The 18391-nt window shown below is 49.6% G+C and overlaps 1 protein-coding gene across 3 annotated transcripts in view; it reads left to right on the forward strand.

The window, feature by feature from the left end:
• The first annotated feature begins 3230 nt into the window (after window positions 1–3230).
• The window catches only part of MFHAS1 (multifunctional ROCO family signaling regulator 1), a 35590-nt gene continuing 20429 nt past the window's right edge, over window positions 3231–18391 (forward strand). For 2 of the 3 annotated variants that reach the window (XR_010606177.1, XM_065634656.1), the window contains exon 1: window positions 3231–6560. Coding sequence is in view for 2 of the 3 variants with exons in the window: in XM_065634656.1 (XP_065490728.1) it covers window positions 3374–6560 (3187 nt within the window). In the remaining variant the exon portion in view is untranslated. Of the gene's footprint in view, window positions 6561–15429; window positions 15476–18391 lie in introns of those variants that run through there. The other variant, XM_065634657.1, reaches the window with a different exon arrangement.

Here is an 18391-nt window from a genome sequence, read left to right on the forward strand (position 1 = left end):
CCAGCTGATGGCAGCTAGAAGAGAGGCTTAGGGTGGTTTCTGAATATTTTTAAGCTCCAGCAGATTGAAAATGGCTCCAAAACTAACATCCAGTGTGCTAGTATTCATGTTTAATGGACTTATAGTAATGCTGATGAGTAAATCGAGGAAGTGAGGAAGTAAACTGAAGAAATACATCTCCTCTGCCTTAACAAAGAGAAGAGATCGTCTAGATCTGTAGCAAAAGATACATTATCTGAGAAACGAAATCTTCCCTTTCTCCAGAAAGTCTCTCAATCACACCTGGCAGCTTTAGCCATGGTAAATGGGTTGAAGAAGCCAAGAGACATCATCCCCAGCTGCTTGAAGTTACTCACAGATTTGCACACCCGTGCAGGTATAGTAGGATAAAAAGTTAGGTTCCTGGTAAAGCAGCAGAGCTTTCCTCCTTGGACAACCTCTGAGCAGCACAGGGAATGTCTTTGTGCCAGCATGCTGTTCATCATGTTTTTTCTGGCGTAGCTTCATTCACAACCTACAGGAGCTCACCAAAGGTTGACTAGTGCTGCATGACTTTTCTTCCCCTCTTCATTACCTTGGGGAGGCATTCAGTTCCTGCTGCTTTGCATATTTTGCGATAGGGTTTTTCACAGGCAAAACTTCCGCTGCTTAGACCAGCTCCCTGGCTGTCCTTGCATGCTGTCAGAAAGATGTGTTTAATACAGGCCATGACCTCTAGTAGCAGGCAAACAGAGATAAGTGCTTCTCTCCCTGGTATTTTTCAGCTGGCTGAGTCAAGCAGCTGCTCAAAGTGTCCCTGCTGGAGAGGTTTGTCCAGTTTCCCCATGGGAAACAAGAAGGTAGTGCAGGGTGGCAGCCTTTCAGGTTACATTTGCTGCAGATCATAGAACAACTGAGTGCCTGCCCTGGCTTCAGAGAGGATCTGCAGTGCCCATGGACGTCATGGGGTGAATGGCCCCCAAAGATGATGCTACTTTCTTTGTCTTTACCTTCACAAGGCACAGGGAGGAAGAAAATTAGCTGCAAGTTTTATGCTGGAGTCAATTTTCCCTGCAGAGATCTTTTCTTTCTAGAAGCATTATCTTGATTTTAAAATGTGATTTTGATAGTGACAGGCTGAGTGGCTATGCATGTAGACAGCTGGAAGTGAAACCATTGACTGACCTGTTATCACAACAGCAACTGGGGAAGAGGATGTGGGAAGAGAATTACTCTTTCCCAAGGAGGAACTGAATGTGCTACTTTTGAAGTGTGGAAGGAGACAGCTCCTTTCAGTACCCAGAGAGGACTCTATTTCCCAAGCGATCTTCAGGAAAAGCAAAGACAAAAACTGGGTTAGCCCAAATAAAAGATGTACTCACTCAATGCCGGGATGCTTTGAAAATACATGAAGGCAAGCCTGGAAACTAGCTCTAAATGGGCACAATTAAGCAAGAGGCCATAAAGTATCTGTTTCCCGGTGTCAGGATCAGACACCAGCCAAGCAGGAAGGATGGGAAGAGTTTTATCCCCAGGTTCAGTCTCTCTCAGCAGAGCCTCCTTGATCATGAGTTCCCCTGCATACCTGTTCCCCCTGAGTCCAAATGATGTCTGTGGAGACAAACCATGGGCCCAGATCCCAGGACTGCCTCTGCTGGTTTTGGGCAGCTCCTGAACCCTGCTTGAAGCTGGGTCTTACCTTCACACAGCCATGCTTTCTCCCAGGCCCGTGGGCTTTCCTCACTTCCCTTTGTGTCCTTTGTTTGGCTTTACCAGCCAACACTGCAGTTTTTTTTCCCTACCCAGGAGTGACCTCGTGCTCAGGAAAGCATTTGGCAGAAACCTGGTGAAGGTTTGTTAGGATTCAGAAGGCCTGAAAGATGATTTTGCCCCTGCATGTCTGTTGCTGATGGCAAAGACAGCAACTGAACCTGAGCCTTTGTGATCTGTAGCTTTAGTAGTTAGTAAATTTAGTAATTTGGTGCAGTGACTACGGCTCTGCACCGTGTCAGTTCAGCTCTCTTCTTCTGTACAAGTGGGAAATGTGGTTAGATGTGCAGGGCTGTCCAAAAGAGAAGGTGTCATTCTTGTGAGGGCTCTCCACAATAAAAAAAAAGAATAAAGGCTGTGAAACTGTTTTCCCCATGGGTCACCCTTCATTTCAAATGCTTTGCTGTCTTTTCATGGCTCTGAAGTAATAGCTGACAGCATGCTTTAATGGTAACTGCTACAACGTGACAAAGTGAGAGGAAGCCACTGTTCTCAAGCCCCCAAAGCAGGCTGGACTATTCAGTGCTGTACAAAGACAGGGACATTTTAAAACCTCTGAACCTTTGGGCAAGGTGTATCACTGGCATTTGTAAGGATAAGGTCACACTACTCGAGATATCTGAGTGTTCACAGCCTTGGTCAGCCTGCCTCACTGCCCTGCTATAGAACGACCCTGTTTTCCCTCCTATTTCCATCACTGTTTCCCCAGTGGTGGACATTTCTGGGCATATTTCTCCGAGCCCTAGGAGCAAAGCTTGGCTGAGGATCGTGAAGAAGGCAGTGTTAAGGGTCTGGCCAGATGTACACAGCAAAGGAAACAAAGCACGGCAGGAAGGTGGCAGAGTTGCTCTGACTAAGCAGGTCACCGGCTTTCTCACCCTCCAACACGGAAACACCCGTATTTGATACGACGAAGGTTAACCGCGGTTTCTTGCAGGGCTGGATGAAAAAACCAGCCTTTGCCTGGTGCAGAAATGACGCGGGGATCAGCACTACAACAGCTTTTGCTGTTACTCCACGGAGTGAGCTGTGCTCAGACACCCGAGCGGCTCACAAACCTCGCAGCAAGACCAGGGGCAGGGTGCGATCCCGCGGCAGCAGCCACACGACGGGGTCCCCGGGAACCGCCGGCACCGCTACCGCTGCCCGCACCGGCGGGCTCACCCCACCGCGGGCACCCGAGGGGCCCCAGGGAGGCGGCGGGGCCGCTCTCTCGGGCCGTGCCAGACGGCGCAAGGGGCAGCAGCTGGGAGGCTCAGGCCGGACGCGAGGACCCTTCCTCCCCGGGAGCAGCGCCCGGTGCTGGCCGGGGCGGGGAGTCGCGGTGCCGCCCGCCCCCACGGCAGGGCCGGCGCTCCCCGGGGCGGCGGGGGCGGGGCAGGAGCCCCCGCGGGCGGCGCGGGGCGGACCGTTGCCCGCGTCCCGCCCCCGGCGGGGCGGTAGCGGCGGTTACGTGCGCGGGGCGGCGCGGCGCGGCTGGCAGTGCCGGCGCGGAGCCGCGGGGAGCCCCGATCTCGCCGCGGTGGTGGCGGCAGCGCCGCTCAGCGCGGCCGCGCCCATGGCGAGCAGCGGCGGCGGCGGCGGCAGGTAGGGCGGAGCGGGGCGGGGGCCCGCTCCCCCGGCCATGGCGCAGACGGAGCCCCCGAAGGCGGTGCGGCTGTGGCGCGACGCCGCCCTGCGCGCACGGAAGCTGCGAGGCGGCTCCGGCGAGCCCGAGTCCGAGCCGGAGCCGGACGCGGGGCCGCCGGGGGGGCCGCCGTCGCCCCCCGCCGCCGCGCCCCGCCGTTCGCCCCCGGCGGCGGCCCTGGGGGAGCTGGAGGCGCTGAACCTGAGCGGGCGGGGGCTGGAGGAGCTGCCCGAGGAGGTGGGCGCCGCCCTGAGCGGGCTGCGGGTGCTCAGCCTGCGGCGTAACCGGCTGGGCCGCCTGCCCGCCGCTGCCCTGCGCCACCTGAGCCGCCTGGCCGAGCTCGACCTCAGCCACAACCGGCTGCGGGGCCTGGGAGACGGCGGGGCTCTGGCGGGGCTGCGGGGCCTGCGCAAGCTCAGCCTCAGCCACAACCAGCTGGGCGCCGAGGGCCCGGGCCTGCCCCCCTGCCTCGCCGAGCTGGGCCGCCTCGAGGAGCTCGACCTCAGCTTCAACCGCCTGCGACACCTGCCCGAGGGCCTTGGCCGCCTGCGGCACCTCCGCGCCCTCGACGTCGACCACAACCTGCTGCCCTCCTTCCCCGCCCCGCTGCTGGAGCTGGGCGCGCTGGAGGAGCTCGACTGCTCTGGCAACCGCCACCTCGGGGCCCTGCCCGAGGGCATCTCTGCTCTCCGACGCCTCAAGATCCTCTGGCTGAGCGGCACAGGGCTGGCGGCCCTGCCCGAGGGCCTCTGCCAGCTGAGCGCCCTTGAGAGCCTCATGCTGGATGGCAACCGGCTGCAGGCCCTGCCTGCTGGCTTTGGCAGCCTCCAGCGGCTCAAGATGCTGAACCTCTCGTCCAATCTGCTGGGGGAATTCCCTGCTGCCATCTTGGCGCTGCCCAGTCTGGAGGAGCTCTACCTGAGCCGCAACCAGCTCACCCTGCTGCCCCCTCGACTCTGCCAGCTCCACCAGCTCCGCACCCTCTGGCTGGACAACAACCGCATCCGCTACCTGCCTGACTCCATTGTGCTTCTCCACAGCTTGGAGGAGCTGGTCCTGCAAGGCAACCAGATTGCCATCCTGCCAGAGGGCTTCGGGCAGCTTTCCCGTGTCACCCTGTGGAAGATCAAAGACAACCCCCTCATCCAGCCCCCCTATGAGGTGTGCATGAAAGGCATCCCCTACATTGCAGCCTACCAGCAGGAGCTGGCCCACTCCCAGCCTGCCCTCAAACCCCGCCTCAAGCTGGTCCTTGTGGGGCTAAAGGATGCAGGAAAGACCCTGCTGAGACGATGCCTCATGGAGGAGGATGGGCAGAGGGAGAATGTGGGAAGTCTGGAGGCAGGGAGCACCCAGCCCAGAGGGGGCCCTGGGCAGCTGCAGGACATTGGGAGAGTGCCAGTTGGGTGTTGCCCCTCCCTGGAGCCTCAGGATGCTTCCTCAGCCCGGGTACCTGCCATGCAGCAGCTGGAACATCTCCCCGTTGAGCAGCAGGACTTCCCTTCTCATGTGCCCTCTCACCGAGTGAAAGGGGAAACACCATGCCCTGCGCTGTCGCTACCACTGAATGCCCCCCAAGTACCATCAGGACTGGGACTGTCAGGAGGCAGCAAGGGCATTGAGGTGATGGACTGGACAGCAGATGCAGAGAGGGGCCTGACATTCATTGTATACGAGCTGGCAGGGGACCGCAGCTATGATGTGATCCAGTCTTTCTTCCTCTCTCCTGGAGCCTTGTATGTGCTGGTGGTGAATTTGAGTGCCTATGTCCCTCAGCACTTCTACCCCTCTGTGGGCTATTTCTTGCACTGGCTCGGTTCTAAGGTGCCCCATGCTGTGGTGTGCATGGTGGGAACCCATGCTGACCTCTGTGCGGAGCGGGAGTTGGAAGAGAAGTGCCTGGATATCCATCATCAGATCGCTCAGCAGGAGAAGAGGGATGCTGAGGGCCTCCAGAGCTTGGTCCAGCAGGTGGATGAGGCTCTGGGACAGGACTTTGACCTGCGCTGCTCCAACCCGCACGCTGCCTTTTATGGGGTCTCAGACAAGAACCTGCGGCGAAAAAAAGCCCAGTTTCAGTACCTTCTCAACCACCGCCCACAGATCCTCTCTCCAGTGCTGCCTTTCAGCTGCCGGGACCGTTGCCAGGTGCGTCGCCTGCGGGACAAGCTCCTCTCGGTGGCTGAGCACCGGGATATCTTCCCGAACCTGCACCGGGTGTTGCCCAGATCCTGGCAAGTGCTGGAGGAGCTGCACTTCCAGCCACAAGCTCAGCAGCTGTGGCTTAGCTGGTGGGACTCTGCTCGGTTGGGCTTGCAGGCAGGCCTGACAGAGGATCGGCTCCAGAGTGCCCTGTCCTACCTGCATGAGAGTGGAAAGCTGCTTTACTTTGAGGAGCACCTCACCTTGAGGGAGTATGTGTTCCACAACCTTCCACTGCTCATTGACATCCTCAATATCTTCTGCCAGCGGGATGCCACTGTGCTGCTCCAGAAACTGCTCAGCGACACCCGCATTGACGAACTGAGGGCCACTCAGCTCCATCATTACGTGGAAGGCTTCTTGCTCCACGGCCTCCTCCCTGCCCATGTCATCCGTCTCCTCCTTAAGCCACACATCCAGAGCCGGGAGGATCTGCAGCTCATCCTGGAGCTGCTGGAGAAGATGGGGCTCTGTTACTGTGTCAACAAACCCAAATGCAAGCCCCTAAATGGGGCAGCCGCTTGGTACAAGTTTCCCTGCTACGTGAAAAATAAGGTGCCCCATGCAGAGGCGTGGATCAACGGTGCCAACCTGAGCGGACAGTCCTTTGTGGTGGAGCAGCTGCAGATTGAATATAGCTTTCCATTCATTTTCCCACCCGGCTTGTTTGCACGCTACAGCGTTCAGATTAACAGCCACGTGGTTCAGCGGTCAGATGGCAAATACCAGATCTATGCCTACAGGGGAAAGGTGCCCGTGGTGGTGAGTTACCGGCCTGCCAGGGGATCTCTGCAGCCAGATACTCTGTCTATTGCTAGTCATGCGTCCCTACCAAATATCTGGACAGCTTGGCAAGCTATTACTCCTTTAGTGGAAGAACTGAATGTCCTGCTCCAGGAATGGCCGGGCCTGTACTACACTGTGCATGTCCTCTGTTCAAAGTGCCTTAAAAGAGGGTCACCCAACCCACATACTTTTCCAGGTAAGGCACAGCCCAGCTTGCCTTTCTTCTCTTCTGGGGCTTTTTCCCTTCTAGATGGGGGTTTTATGGTGTTAGTTGTAGCTCTGTGTCTCTTTTTTTTTTTTTTTTCTTCCCTTTTCCCTGCTCTGCTTTACCTCCTTTCCCTGGTGACTTGAGTCATGAGAGAAAATATTAGGGTAGCTCCAAGGAGACAGGCTTAAAATAACCCTATTCTGAGATGAGGGGGGTGTTACATCCCCCTTTGTCTGTGCCTCTTCTCTCTGCTTTCTGGGTTTTGGCCCAAAGCATTGACAGTGCCATTGTTGAAAAGGTTCTGGCCTGTCCTTCTGCTTATTTTGATTCCTTTGAATAGAACTGTGGTTTTTTTCCTTAATTCACTTTACCCTGCAGCTCCCCCTTCCTTGGGGCTATTTGTAAACATAGAGAGAGATGCCTAAAAGACCGCAGTCGGGTCCCACATCCCCCGCCTTCAACCCTCTGCCCCCAAAACCTGGCCTGTGCTGCAGCCTCTCTGAATGCAGGAAAGCTCCTGCTGGTAGACAATGGGTGCGTTGGTCTTCATAGCCCTGTATAAAAAGCACTTTCTCATATCTGAGCCCTGTCTCTAGCAGGAAGTATTCCTCCCTGAACAGAGAGGGATATTCCATCTTCTTTGTTTAAGTGTCTCACCTATAAGTGATTCCCAGACTGTGCTTTTTGGAGCTATTTTTGAGAGTAATTATTTTCCTTCCTCTCTTCCCCTTCATCTAATGAAAAAAGCATAATCTCTCTCCTCTGGAACGTGACTAGTCGTGATGTTTTTTCAAAGCTGACGCCTCTGAAGTCATGTTTTTATCGGTGGTGTTTTCCAGCAGCATCTGTTTTACTTTGTACGTATGCGGGTACTGCCTCCTAGCCTGTGTCCTCCCTGCTCTCCTTGGGTTTGCTCTGGGGCTTGTGGGGGCCATGGGAAAGGTGCTTTGGTGTGTAAATCTCCGTGAAATAAAAACACACCCTGGACTGTAAGCAGCACTCTAGAAATGTGCATTTTTTACACACACACCATGCACCTATGTTTGGAAGTATGTTGGAACATTCTTTATTTACATGTAGCCTGAAATTGTGCAGGAACGGGAGTATGATTAGATTAAAGCAAGCAATGGTGCTGAATTGGTTTGTAGGAAAATGTGAATAATAAGGTGTGTTTTAGGATTTTTTTTTTTTTTTTTCCTCTGGACCTTGAGAATGAGATGCTGTTTGCTCCTCAGTCTGCGTCCTGGCTCCGTTGATTGTGTCTCCCTCCAACTGTGCTAGCTTATGTAAGAGCCATTGGCCTGGGGGGGTGAACCCATGCTGTGTGGGTTGCTGAGTGGTATCTGCATGCAGGGTCTTGCTCCTGACGTGGTGCTTTGGGCAATGTGATCTGCTTTCCAAATGAAAAAAACCACTAAAACTAAAAATAAAATGCAGAACCCCTAAAACAAACAAAACCAACCAACCAAAACCGGACCAACTAAAACCAACCAAAACCCAAACAAACGAAACACACCAACCAAAACTCCACCAAAATTAGCCAAGACAACAAGCTGCGTGTGCAGGTGTGATGGTGGCTATTGAAGGTTTATCTTGTGAATAATTCAGGTCTGCAGGCACATATCTCTCCTTTTTTTTTTTTTTTTTTTTTTTTTTTTTTTTTTTGAAAGGCTAAGGGTGGCATTGAAATCGAAGGGCTTCCCTTTGGATTTGGCTGTGCCATATGCGTTTCCTTAGAGCTGGGAAGGGATTGCTCTCACCTGGAAAGGGGAGGCACAGGTCAGCCACACATGTTGAGCACAGGAGGAGTGGGGGCTTGTGTGCCAGACTTCCAAACCCTGCCAGGGTGTTGCTGCCTGTGGAAAGGAGGCTGCAGCATCCAGGGGAGAAGCCAGGCCTTGCTGCCAGAAGCACAGGGCTTAGCATCCCAAGTGGCCCTGCCTTGGGGCAGGGGGTGACTGTCTTAAGAGGAATACCATGTGAGTCTAGCTGGGGGAAGGGAATGTTGAGAAGACAAATGTGTTTCAAGGGCAGGTGTGATCTGTGGACGTGCTGAAGAGTGATTAAAGGCTGCAATTTATCGAGAAACCTGCTCGTCTTCTTGGATGATGCTTAAATCTAGTCCAGCTATGACCTGGATTGTATGAAAAATGTGAACCATGATTTGGCTTGGGGAGGTCTGTATGCCTGCATTTAATCTAAAATATTCTTAATATTCTTTGCTGTGTATCTGCTCTGTGAATAAAATCCTATTTAGGAGCCCCTAAATGGCAATCGTGAAACTGAATACTTTTTTTTCTTTTTTCCTTATTTTGTTAATCAAGAGATGTGAGTGTTTAAAGTCATGCTGCCAAGCTTGCTCTCATGCAAGTGAATAGTGGTTGGCGTCATTTTTGACAGCATGTAGGAAAGAGATGGGTCTAATGTTACAAAAACGTGTAGCGAGGGAGGTGTCTGTGTATCTTTCCAAGGTTTTTCAGAGGAAATCCTTGGCAATTACAATGCTGCTAATTCTTAAATAGGGCTTTGGTCTTTTTAGAACTGTACTGAAGAACTGCTTTGCAGCCTGTTGACCTTAGTAAGGGAAATAGTTCTGTGGAGACACTGCCAAATTTGTGCTCAAAAATGGAAGTGCAGTCTGGCTGTGTGTCTGGTTGTGCAATCTGTGTCGTCACTCATGAAACCGATGGTGCATTCTTTGATCGTCCAAAATTTTCATTGGAATCCCCTTCAAAAAGGGGACTTGGTTGTTCATGAGGTGAGGATTAAATCCTTGCTTTTCTTCTCCTTCCCTTCCTTCTCAGTCATGTGTGCACACACTCTGTAACTTCCATTGATAATACACACAGAAATTCTCTAAGGACAAGCTAGTGTGTATAGAAATGGTTAAATAAGAATTGAGATTCCAGATTCAGTCTTCTGAGGGCTTATTGGAAACAAACAGTGAATAAAAGTGTTATAAAATGCCTTGATGGGGACCTTTTGAGGAAGTTTTCATGTTTGAAACAGTTTTGTAGCTGGGCGAAGTAGTAAATGAATTGGCATCTGAGCTGGAATCTCAGTGCGCTTTGAGGCTGCAGTCATCTGCTTGGCTGATAAGTGGTGTGTTGAATTCTGGGGTTTTTTTTTCTCTTTTATATTTGCACTATATATAAATAAAAGTATCTCTGCCAGGCTAAGGAGAGCATAGCCCTGCTTGGAGTGACCAAGAAGGTTCACCACTCCAAGACAATGAGACCTCAATTGGGTTGTTGCAGGCATTGTGAAATGGTGTGATTTTATTTATTTATGAATGTGTTGTTCTTTTAGCCCCTGGACTGAAGGGCTTTTAGGTTCTTTGTGTCCCATCAGCTATTAAGTGACTTGGCATTGCAGGGGTGGAGGTGGTTTGCCATCTGTCTGATGGCAGACATATGCGCTTTGTTTGGGCAGATGTGATTGGATTTTCCGAGCTTGCCTTGATGTGCACAGCTAACTGCTCTGCTGCTGTCTCCTCTTGTCCTGTGCAAGGCTGGGTCTAGGCCACCCTGGACTCTTCCAGGCTGCTGTCTGCACAAGGTGTCCTGATGTCCGATGTGTGATCCTTTTGGTGTTTTGGGGAGGATTGTGCTTGACCAGTGGTTTTCCTTTATTCCTGCCTCTGAAGTTAGTATGAATGCAGACATAAGAAAGCCAGGGGCTTTTTCTGTTGCAGAAGAAGGGCAAAATGCTGTCATGAGGAAGACAAGATGATCTGTGTTTTCACAGGTTAAAAAATTGACAACAGACAAAGCCACAGGCAAAGATACTGTGTATGAGCCTAGCAGCCCCTCTCCAAAAGGATGCTGCAAAGCTGTTGGGGAGCTTTGAGAGAGCTGGAGGACTGGCAAGAGCTCTCCTGTGGAGAGGGAGTGCATACCTCCTGTCTGCATTGCTGACCCCTTCCCAAGGTATTGGAACAGGGAGGAGATCATGAGCCTCCACTGTGCCCATCTCCCACATCAAACAAGAGCAGAAGCAAGGATTGTATGCCAGTCACCTTCAGGGGTACAGATGGGAGGTATCATAGCATAGTTCCCCTATCATAGCATAGTTCCCCTATGAGACTGTCTGTCATGGCTAGAACAGGGCTAATTCTAGGCCAACTTATTCATGTAATTCAAAGTGAAACATGCTCACCATCCCTGCATTGGAGTCAAAAGCAAGCATGAACTCTCTTGATGGCTGCAGTGGAGTCAGGAGATGGAGAGGTGGAAGATCCTATGATGTGTCATGCTGTCAAGTCCTGTGCAAGGTGAGGAGGGAGAAGGTGAGACTGGTTTTGTCAGAAAGGCTCAAAAGTTGCTTCAAAATCTGAGCTGCCTCTCAATGAGAGGCTGTTGTCAGGTGTCTAATTGTTCTTCGTAATTAAATGGTAAGTGGCTGGGGTATTTTTCACAGACAATTGCAGTAGAGCAACACCTACTTGTAATAGAGCCTGATGCTAGCAGTTCACAGCCTTTCATTTTCCTCATTTGCGGGTGGAGTCTTTTTTTTGTGACTTCCAAAGTAGATGCTGCAGCTGGTTTGTGGCTGTTGTCATCCTCCTCTGAAAGTTGTGGCTTCAGCAGAGTAGTGTGGCATAATCAGAGACACTGGGGCGAGACTTCAGCATAGTGTGAGTACAGGACACAGATATGGAACTTGCTAAAATTACTTGAAATTAGGATGGTGATGTGTATGATTAACATTGCTTGAAGGAACCCTTGTCCTTGCGCAAAAAGTTCCTATGCATTTCTACTAAAGGAAAGGTTTCCTGGTATGTCAACTCTGGTACAAGAAAACCCTTCTGGTTTGTAGCTTAACAGCTTGTCTTGCCCTGCTGTTGCAGATGAGCGCAATGCACCTCACTCTAACGTTCTCTCTTTAGCAATGTCTTTTATTGAGGTAAAATAATAATTTGACAGTTTAGTAAATTTGATAGAATTTAACAAAGTTAACAGTGGCTTGACTAACAGTGGCTTGACAAGGTTCAACATGTTCGATGGCAAGATTCATCATATTGCTGCATGGAGGAAATATACAGAGGAAAATTGAGCTAGCCTTGTTAGAATGTTTCACACAGAGACCAGAGATGCAAAAGGTAGGGGAAACCCTGCCATTGAGTCACAAGGTTCAGAATGGACTCCCTTGCCTTCTAAACTCCTTATGGAGTCTAGGTACAGCTAGGTCCCATCTTAGTCCCAGACTTGGTCAACGGTTTATACATAAGTGTAGAGAATAAATACACAGAGTAAGGGAGACCCTCCTGTTGATTCACAAGGTTCCGAATGGATCCTCTTGCTTTCTAAACTCCTTCTCAGAGAGGAGTATAGGTGTGGCTGGATCCAGACTTAGTCAACGATTTATGTCTAAGGGTAGAGATACAAGAAATAAGGGTAATACTGAATAGCCACGTGGATTGGTAATGTTTTGTTAGTTTCAATTCGGCATGCAATTTAAGTTATCAAGGCAAGCTCAAAGTTACTATACTACAAGGTTATATGTGATATCAGTCGCTTACCAAAGATCTGCTGTTGGTAAAAGGTCTCTGTGCCTCAAGGAGCAACCCTGAGAGGTGTCCCAGCTCAAGGGGAGGTGACCACTGTTCAATCACATTGCCGAGCAGGGAGAGCTCAGAGAAGGCTCACCCAGGCTGTTGTATTTATGGAATAAAGTGGTTGGCTCGTAGTCAAATCACATGTGATGGGAAGGTATGCATGAAACTCCTCATGCCCACAACTTTCTCTGTTCGTTGATAAATGAGTCTTGGAAAAGCTGCCCGCTGTTCATCCATCTCTCGCATGACAGGTGTTCCAAGCTCGCGGGCATCGGTGCTCACTGTGCCACTCTGCTCCTTTTTCGGGGAGCTGGGGGAGTTCATGGCCCAGCCACGGCTCAAACCTTTGCCTTTGCTCCTCTGGAGCCTTGCCAAATCACTGCCAGCCTGGTCAAGGGGTTGAGTGCACCCATCACACCTGCCCCATTCCCTGCGGGAGTCATGTCTGGGCTTTGGGCCTCTGGACTTTGAGCTGCTGTCAGTGAACCAGGGAAACACTAAATTTGGTGGAGTGGATCTTTTTGGTTTGGTTAGTGAAGCAAAGCAGAGTTTTTGGCCTGTAGTGCGTTACTTTTTTTTTTTTTTTGGTTTGTATGTTTTATTTTTACAGTTGCTGAAATTTGTCTTTGCAGGAAATGACCTATAAAAGAGATGCTCAGTACCAGATGATTGTTTGTTTCATTGCATGAGAACTATTTAAAAGCTACTGACTGCAGGGGTGAGATAAAATTTTGATGTAGGTTTTCCTGTCTCCAGAGTCAGTTGTTTATATGAGGACTGATTTGTGCCCTCCTTCTGCATGCTGTGGACAGAGATGTCACAAAACGTGCTTTGCTGCTTGCTATGTGCACGCACTTCTTTATAGAAACACTTCAGTGTAAAAAGTTCTCCCATGTAAGTTTGATTGAGATGTATCACGTGCATGATCCACATGCAGATATAAGTTCCTACTCCTTTTGCATCTTGAGATGGTAGGAAATCACCAACAGCACTGAATCTTTGTTGCCTTTTGATGATGTTGTGAACGTGTTACCTGACATTGGGATAGAGCTGTGAAAAAACAAGTATCAATTTAGAAGCAAAATGTGAGTGCATCTGGTAGGTAATTCTCCTGTATGCTGTGGTGTCTTGTTGCATTGACATTATTAAGCAGGTAACTGTGGTAGCCTAGCATTCTCTCCAATTAGTGATTTACTAATAATAGTGCAGACTAGTTGTTTGGCTCTTGAAAGTAATTTGCCAGAGGAGGAGGGAGAAAATGTGTTTAATGAAAAGTTCTGTGTCATGTTTGAATTCTTTGAAGTCAGAGTTTTTTTTCCCCTCCCTGTTTTGAGTAGAGGAGGAATAACCTCTGCAGATAACTAAGTAAAACAGCGGTCTGGGGATGAATACAAGATGATCAGTTATGTCCTTTTATCTCCCTCTCCTTGCTTGTGGTACTTGTGCTTGCCATATAGATGCAGACAACTGTGAGAATAAGCTGGCTGGCTGGTGCCAAATGAGGTCACCTCTTCTCAGGTGAGCTTGTGGGATGCCAGTGTAAAGATGTGCTATTTAAGGGAGCACCTTGTAGGGATGAGTGGGGAGGGAGTGCTTAAAGTACCATGTCAGTTATAACAATCAAACTCCTCCTGCTGCTGCAGACAAAATGTGTTGGTGCTTTTCGCTAGCTAAGAATGTATCTGGGTCTGAGAAAGTAGTGCAGTTGGGTTGTCGGAGTCTCAGCCTGCCTCCTTGGTCTGCTGTACAGTGATCTCCTTGCCTACAGCAGGAGAGCTGATGGGGTTCTGGTGACCACAGTGTGAAGGAGCTCTCATACAGAGAGCAAGGAGGCCCTGGTGGTTTTAGAAGCTGTGGAGTGGGTGCAGTCTGTAGCCTGTAATGGGAAGATTACCTGTGTGGATGTGGCCTTTGTTCCAGCTGAGCAGCTGTCCTCTAGTGGTTTCCTTCTTAGGAACCAGATGTAAGAACTGGGGTTGTGAGGTTCAAGACCTGTGAAACAACTGACTGGTTGGCTTTGGGAGAAATTTAATTTGGGGGGTTCAGCTGGACCATCTTTGAGGGCTTATGGTTCTGCCCCAGCAGACTGCTGGAGGCTGAGCCATATTGTACTTGTGGTATTTTCCTGGCTAACGCTTGGTTTTGAATGCGCTGATCGAGTTGCCAACATGGTCAGTGGCAGTGTGGTTTAGGAGTGATTCAGGCTCCATGGTTAGGGGTGACTTGCCTGTGGCCAGTGGATGGAGACTGTATTCAGACTGAGCTGTGACTGCTGGAGTGCTTGCCTGCTTGAGTTGGCTGGAGTTTAAAGCAAAACCTTAATTTCAGATTTGTTTGTTGTGGATTGTTTGTTGTTGTTTTGGGTTTTGTTTGGGGTTTTTTGTGTTTTTGTTTTTATTTCCCAGTGGTCATTTTCAAGAGCTCTGTACTTCTCCCAGAGGTGTACCAAGTACACCTACTTACTAGTTTTAGTTGTGGCTAGGTGGGACTCCTGGGGGAAGAGTGTGAAGCTGGCCTAGGACTTACAGACTTTACAAGGTAACATTAATTTTGAATTGACAGTTCAGTATGGCAAGCTCTGCATGAACCAGACAACAGCTTTGAGATGAGCTAGGCACTTCTGTAGGGAAGCCCATTAAACCTACCATTGTGAGAATCAGGCTAAACTGAACTGTGGAGGCAAGTAACTTTCAGAGCAAAACAAACCTGCATCTCAAATCCTGTTCAGACTTGCCCAATTTTGCCACACACTGACTTGGAGGTGATGCTTGAATACTCCAGGAAGGAGCTGTATTGTTGATGTAGGTTACACTGAATTCTGCTGATGAGATGATGGGAGACTTCTGCTGGGCTTTTGTAGTGGGTTTTCACAAACTTGGCTAAGTGCATCTCTCTAAGGCCCTTGATGAAAGCAATACCAGGATATCTTCCCCTTTACCCGGTTTTAGGGTGATGCTTGCCAAGCGTCCAGTGTAGATAAGCATTTTTATTTGTGTTACATGCGAGGAAACCCAGACCTCCCAGACCATTTTGGGAGAAGTCCCTCCTCCTTCATCTGGTACCCGTTGCTTTCTGTAGAGTTTTCAGGCTCTCTTATGACATAACAGGAAGGAAACTAACAGAGGCACAACAATGGTAGGACAGGGATTTCTGGAACTCATGCTGTGATTTATGATAAAATTAATATTGTAAGGTTTTGTCCTAATAGTGCAGATTGTGGCACACTTTGCTTAAGACTTGAATGATCTGTGTGTAGTAACTACAATTCCTCTCAGAGCATGTTCTTCACATTTTTTGCAGGTGTTTTCCAGCGATACAGAGTGAGCAGTGGCCTGTGATAAGGGACGGGTCATGCCCTGTAGCAGGGTAGGGTTCTTGATGAACCTTCTAAAAAGTGAATTGGCCATGGCTTCCACAACACCAAAATCTGCAGAGTTTGGCTTGAGACGGAGGTGCTTGACCTAATTTGCTTCCCAGGTATCTAGCTGCTGTTTCTGCCACATGAAACCACACAGTGGAAAAATATTGAACGTGAACACAGTGATTGGGTCTTTCTTGACTTTGAAAGACATGTGCAATACATTTGGTGCCTTCGTATCAATGCGAGGCTGGCAGCAGAGGACTGCTAGAGACTGATTTGTCTCAAACCCACCTCAAAACAAGTGTCCTTGCATCTAGTTAGGCCCCTTGTTACATGGTCAACAAGCAGAGAGTGAGCTTCCTGCAGCAGAACAAACATGCATCTTTGTCGCATGACCTCTGAAACATTGTGGTGGACACAACAGAACTGCAAAATTGTCCTGCAGCACAGACAGAGTGCTGCATGGTATAGCAGCACCCTGCTGCACCTCTAGCTGTTGTGAACCTCTGCTAACCTTTTAATACCTTTCTCCGCTCACTGTGGCCTCTTTCTCAGATGCAGCAGTCAGATATAGATAGCAAACAGTTACTCTCTGAGCAGATAATGTTAGGAAGCAAGGATTTAGCAATGTGCAGATCTGAAATGCAAAGGTACAGGATGTACAGTGTGGAGGATGGAGAAGCAGGGACCTCTGTCTGAGACTGGCTGCCTGACATCAGCATTTTACTGTAAGTATTCCTGTTGCCTGAATCTGAACACTTGCATTTTCATCGCGTTCATTAAAATTCTCGGATAAATCGAGATCAATCAAGAATGAAGGACCCCAAAATGGAGTAACAGCTGGGGATAGTGATCCATTCTGAAAAGCAGTCATCTTGTATTGACCATCCTGATACTTGCATTTGTATCTTTCCACCATCCCTCTGTATTTATAGTGTGTATAACTCACTAGTCTGTACATACTTTCTCCTCTACTACATAATGGGGAAAAATAGTATAATTGTCTGTCAGATTGCTAACCTTTGCACTTTTCAGGATTACATCCTCAACAGATAGTGAAATGCAGCTGTATTGCAATACGTGATAGGGAACGTTTCACGCTATTTATGTCCAGTTCATTTGTTTTTACCTCAAAAAGGTCTGAGCAGCTGGGCCCTTGTCTGTATGGGAGCAAAGGGGACTTGGGGCAGCTACATAAATTAGATGTCCCCTTCATTTTGTAATTCCTCATCCTCTATCTGTGAAGTGGGGGTGGCTCACAGGAACGATGACCTTCTTTAGCTGGAGGGATTTAGTCATGATGGGACCCATAGGAACTGGAGCAGAAGTAGTGTTAAGGAGTCAGCTGGGCTGCTCAGCACGTAGGGAGGTCTGTAGGGTGGAAGGCGTCTTTCAAATTGCAGACTCATCCAGGAGTTGCCCAAGGGCACAGGGAATTGTAAATCCAGACAAACTGGTGTCAGACCGAGCAACAGCTGGCTGGTGCCAAACTTTCGCTCAATGACAGGAAGCTGTTCCTGGGAGCAAACTGGTTTTGAACAGCACTGTAGGTTGAGGGTACGGCTCCTGGCTTGGCCTCCATTGCCTTAACATGGACTCTGAGGCAGCCAGCCTCCATCCCACCGTTACCCCTTTTGAGTGCCTCCGTGTTGCACCATCACATTGCTGGGCAGCTGGACCAGGAGCAAGCAGTGAGAACTGGGATGATCAGTGCTGGTCCAGAGTAGTCCCTAAGTAATAGAATCATTTCAGTTGGAAGACACCTCAGGATCAAGTCCAACCATAACCCAACCTAATTCTAGCACTAAACCGTGTCCCTAAGAACCTCATCTAAATGCCTTTTAAATACCTCCAGGGATGGTGACTCCACTGCTTCCCTGGGCAGCCTGTTCCAATGCCTGACAACCCTTTCCGTGAAGAATTTTTTCCTAATATCCAATCTAAACCTCCCCTGGTGCAACTTGAGGCCATTTCCTCTTGTCCTATCACTTACTTCTTGGGAGAAGAGACCAACACCCTCCATGCTACAACCTCCTTTCGGGTAGTTGTAGACAGCGATAAGGTCTCCCCTCAGCCTCCTTTTCTCAAGGCTAAACAGCCCAACCTCCCTCAACCACTCCTCATAAGACTTGTGCTCCAGGCCCCTCATCTTTTGAATGGGTTGGCTTTCCTGGGGAAGCCTCATCTGGCCTATATCTTCAGGAAGCCAGCATGCTGTGTCCAGAGAGGAGCAAGCAGGCAGACCTCTCTCCACTCTGCTGGGGCATCGCAGGTGGGGAGAGAGGCACAGACTTACCCTGTTGATAAGTCTGTGCTGCTGCAAGGAGAGGAAGAGACACACAAAGGGTTTTCTGTGTGTTTTCTCTCCTGGTCTGCGTGGTGCTTCTTACCCACTTGCTGTGTTGACTGTATTTTATAGCAGAACTGCTGGATGGGGTCGAATGTGCTTGGTGGCAGGTTTCCAAACCAGGGAGTCGGCAGCAAGCACCAGGCCTACTTACACGCGTTGCGTAACCAGATGAGTTTTCAGATCCCTGTGCGTTTCTCTAAATCTTCCTTTTGAACAGACTCTTTCTTTGTCTGAGAGAAATTTTGATGCTCTTATTTCAGATAATGATGCACACAGTGGATATAGAAAATTCTCATGTCCAAATGACTCTGGTTTATCAAAGTGGCAAAATTTAGGTAATCTATCAAAAAAGAGCTTCCCCTTCCTGCGATCTGACATAACGTTTCTTGGTTGCTGTTATTTTTACTATGGAACAGCTTAAATCTGTTTTGGTTGGGCACTAAGTGATGGCTACAGTGTGAAAGAAGATATTTGTTTCCGTGAAGTAAGGTGGCCGTGCTGCAGCTCCAGGCTCTCAGGGCAGTCTGCTCACACGGAGTTTGTGCCAGCGC

This window comes from Caloenas nicobarica, chromosome 4 (assembly GCF_036013445.1).
Source record: "Caloenas nicobarica isolate bCalNic1 chromosome 4, bCalNic1.hap1, whole genome shotgun sequence".
In the NCBI taxonomy this organism is placed as follows: domain Eukaryota; kingdom Metazoa; phylum Chordata; class Aves; order Columbiformes; family Columbidae; genus Caloenas; species Caloenas nicobarica.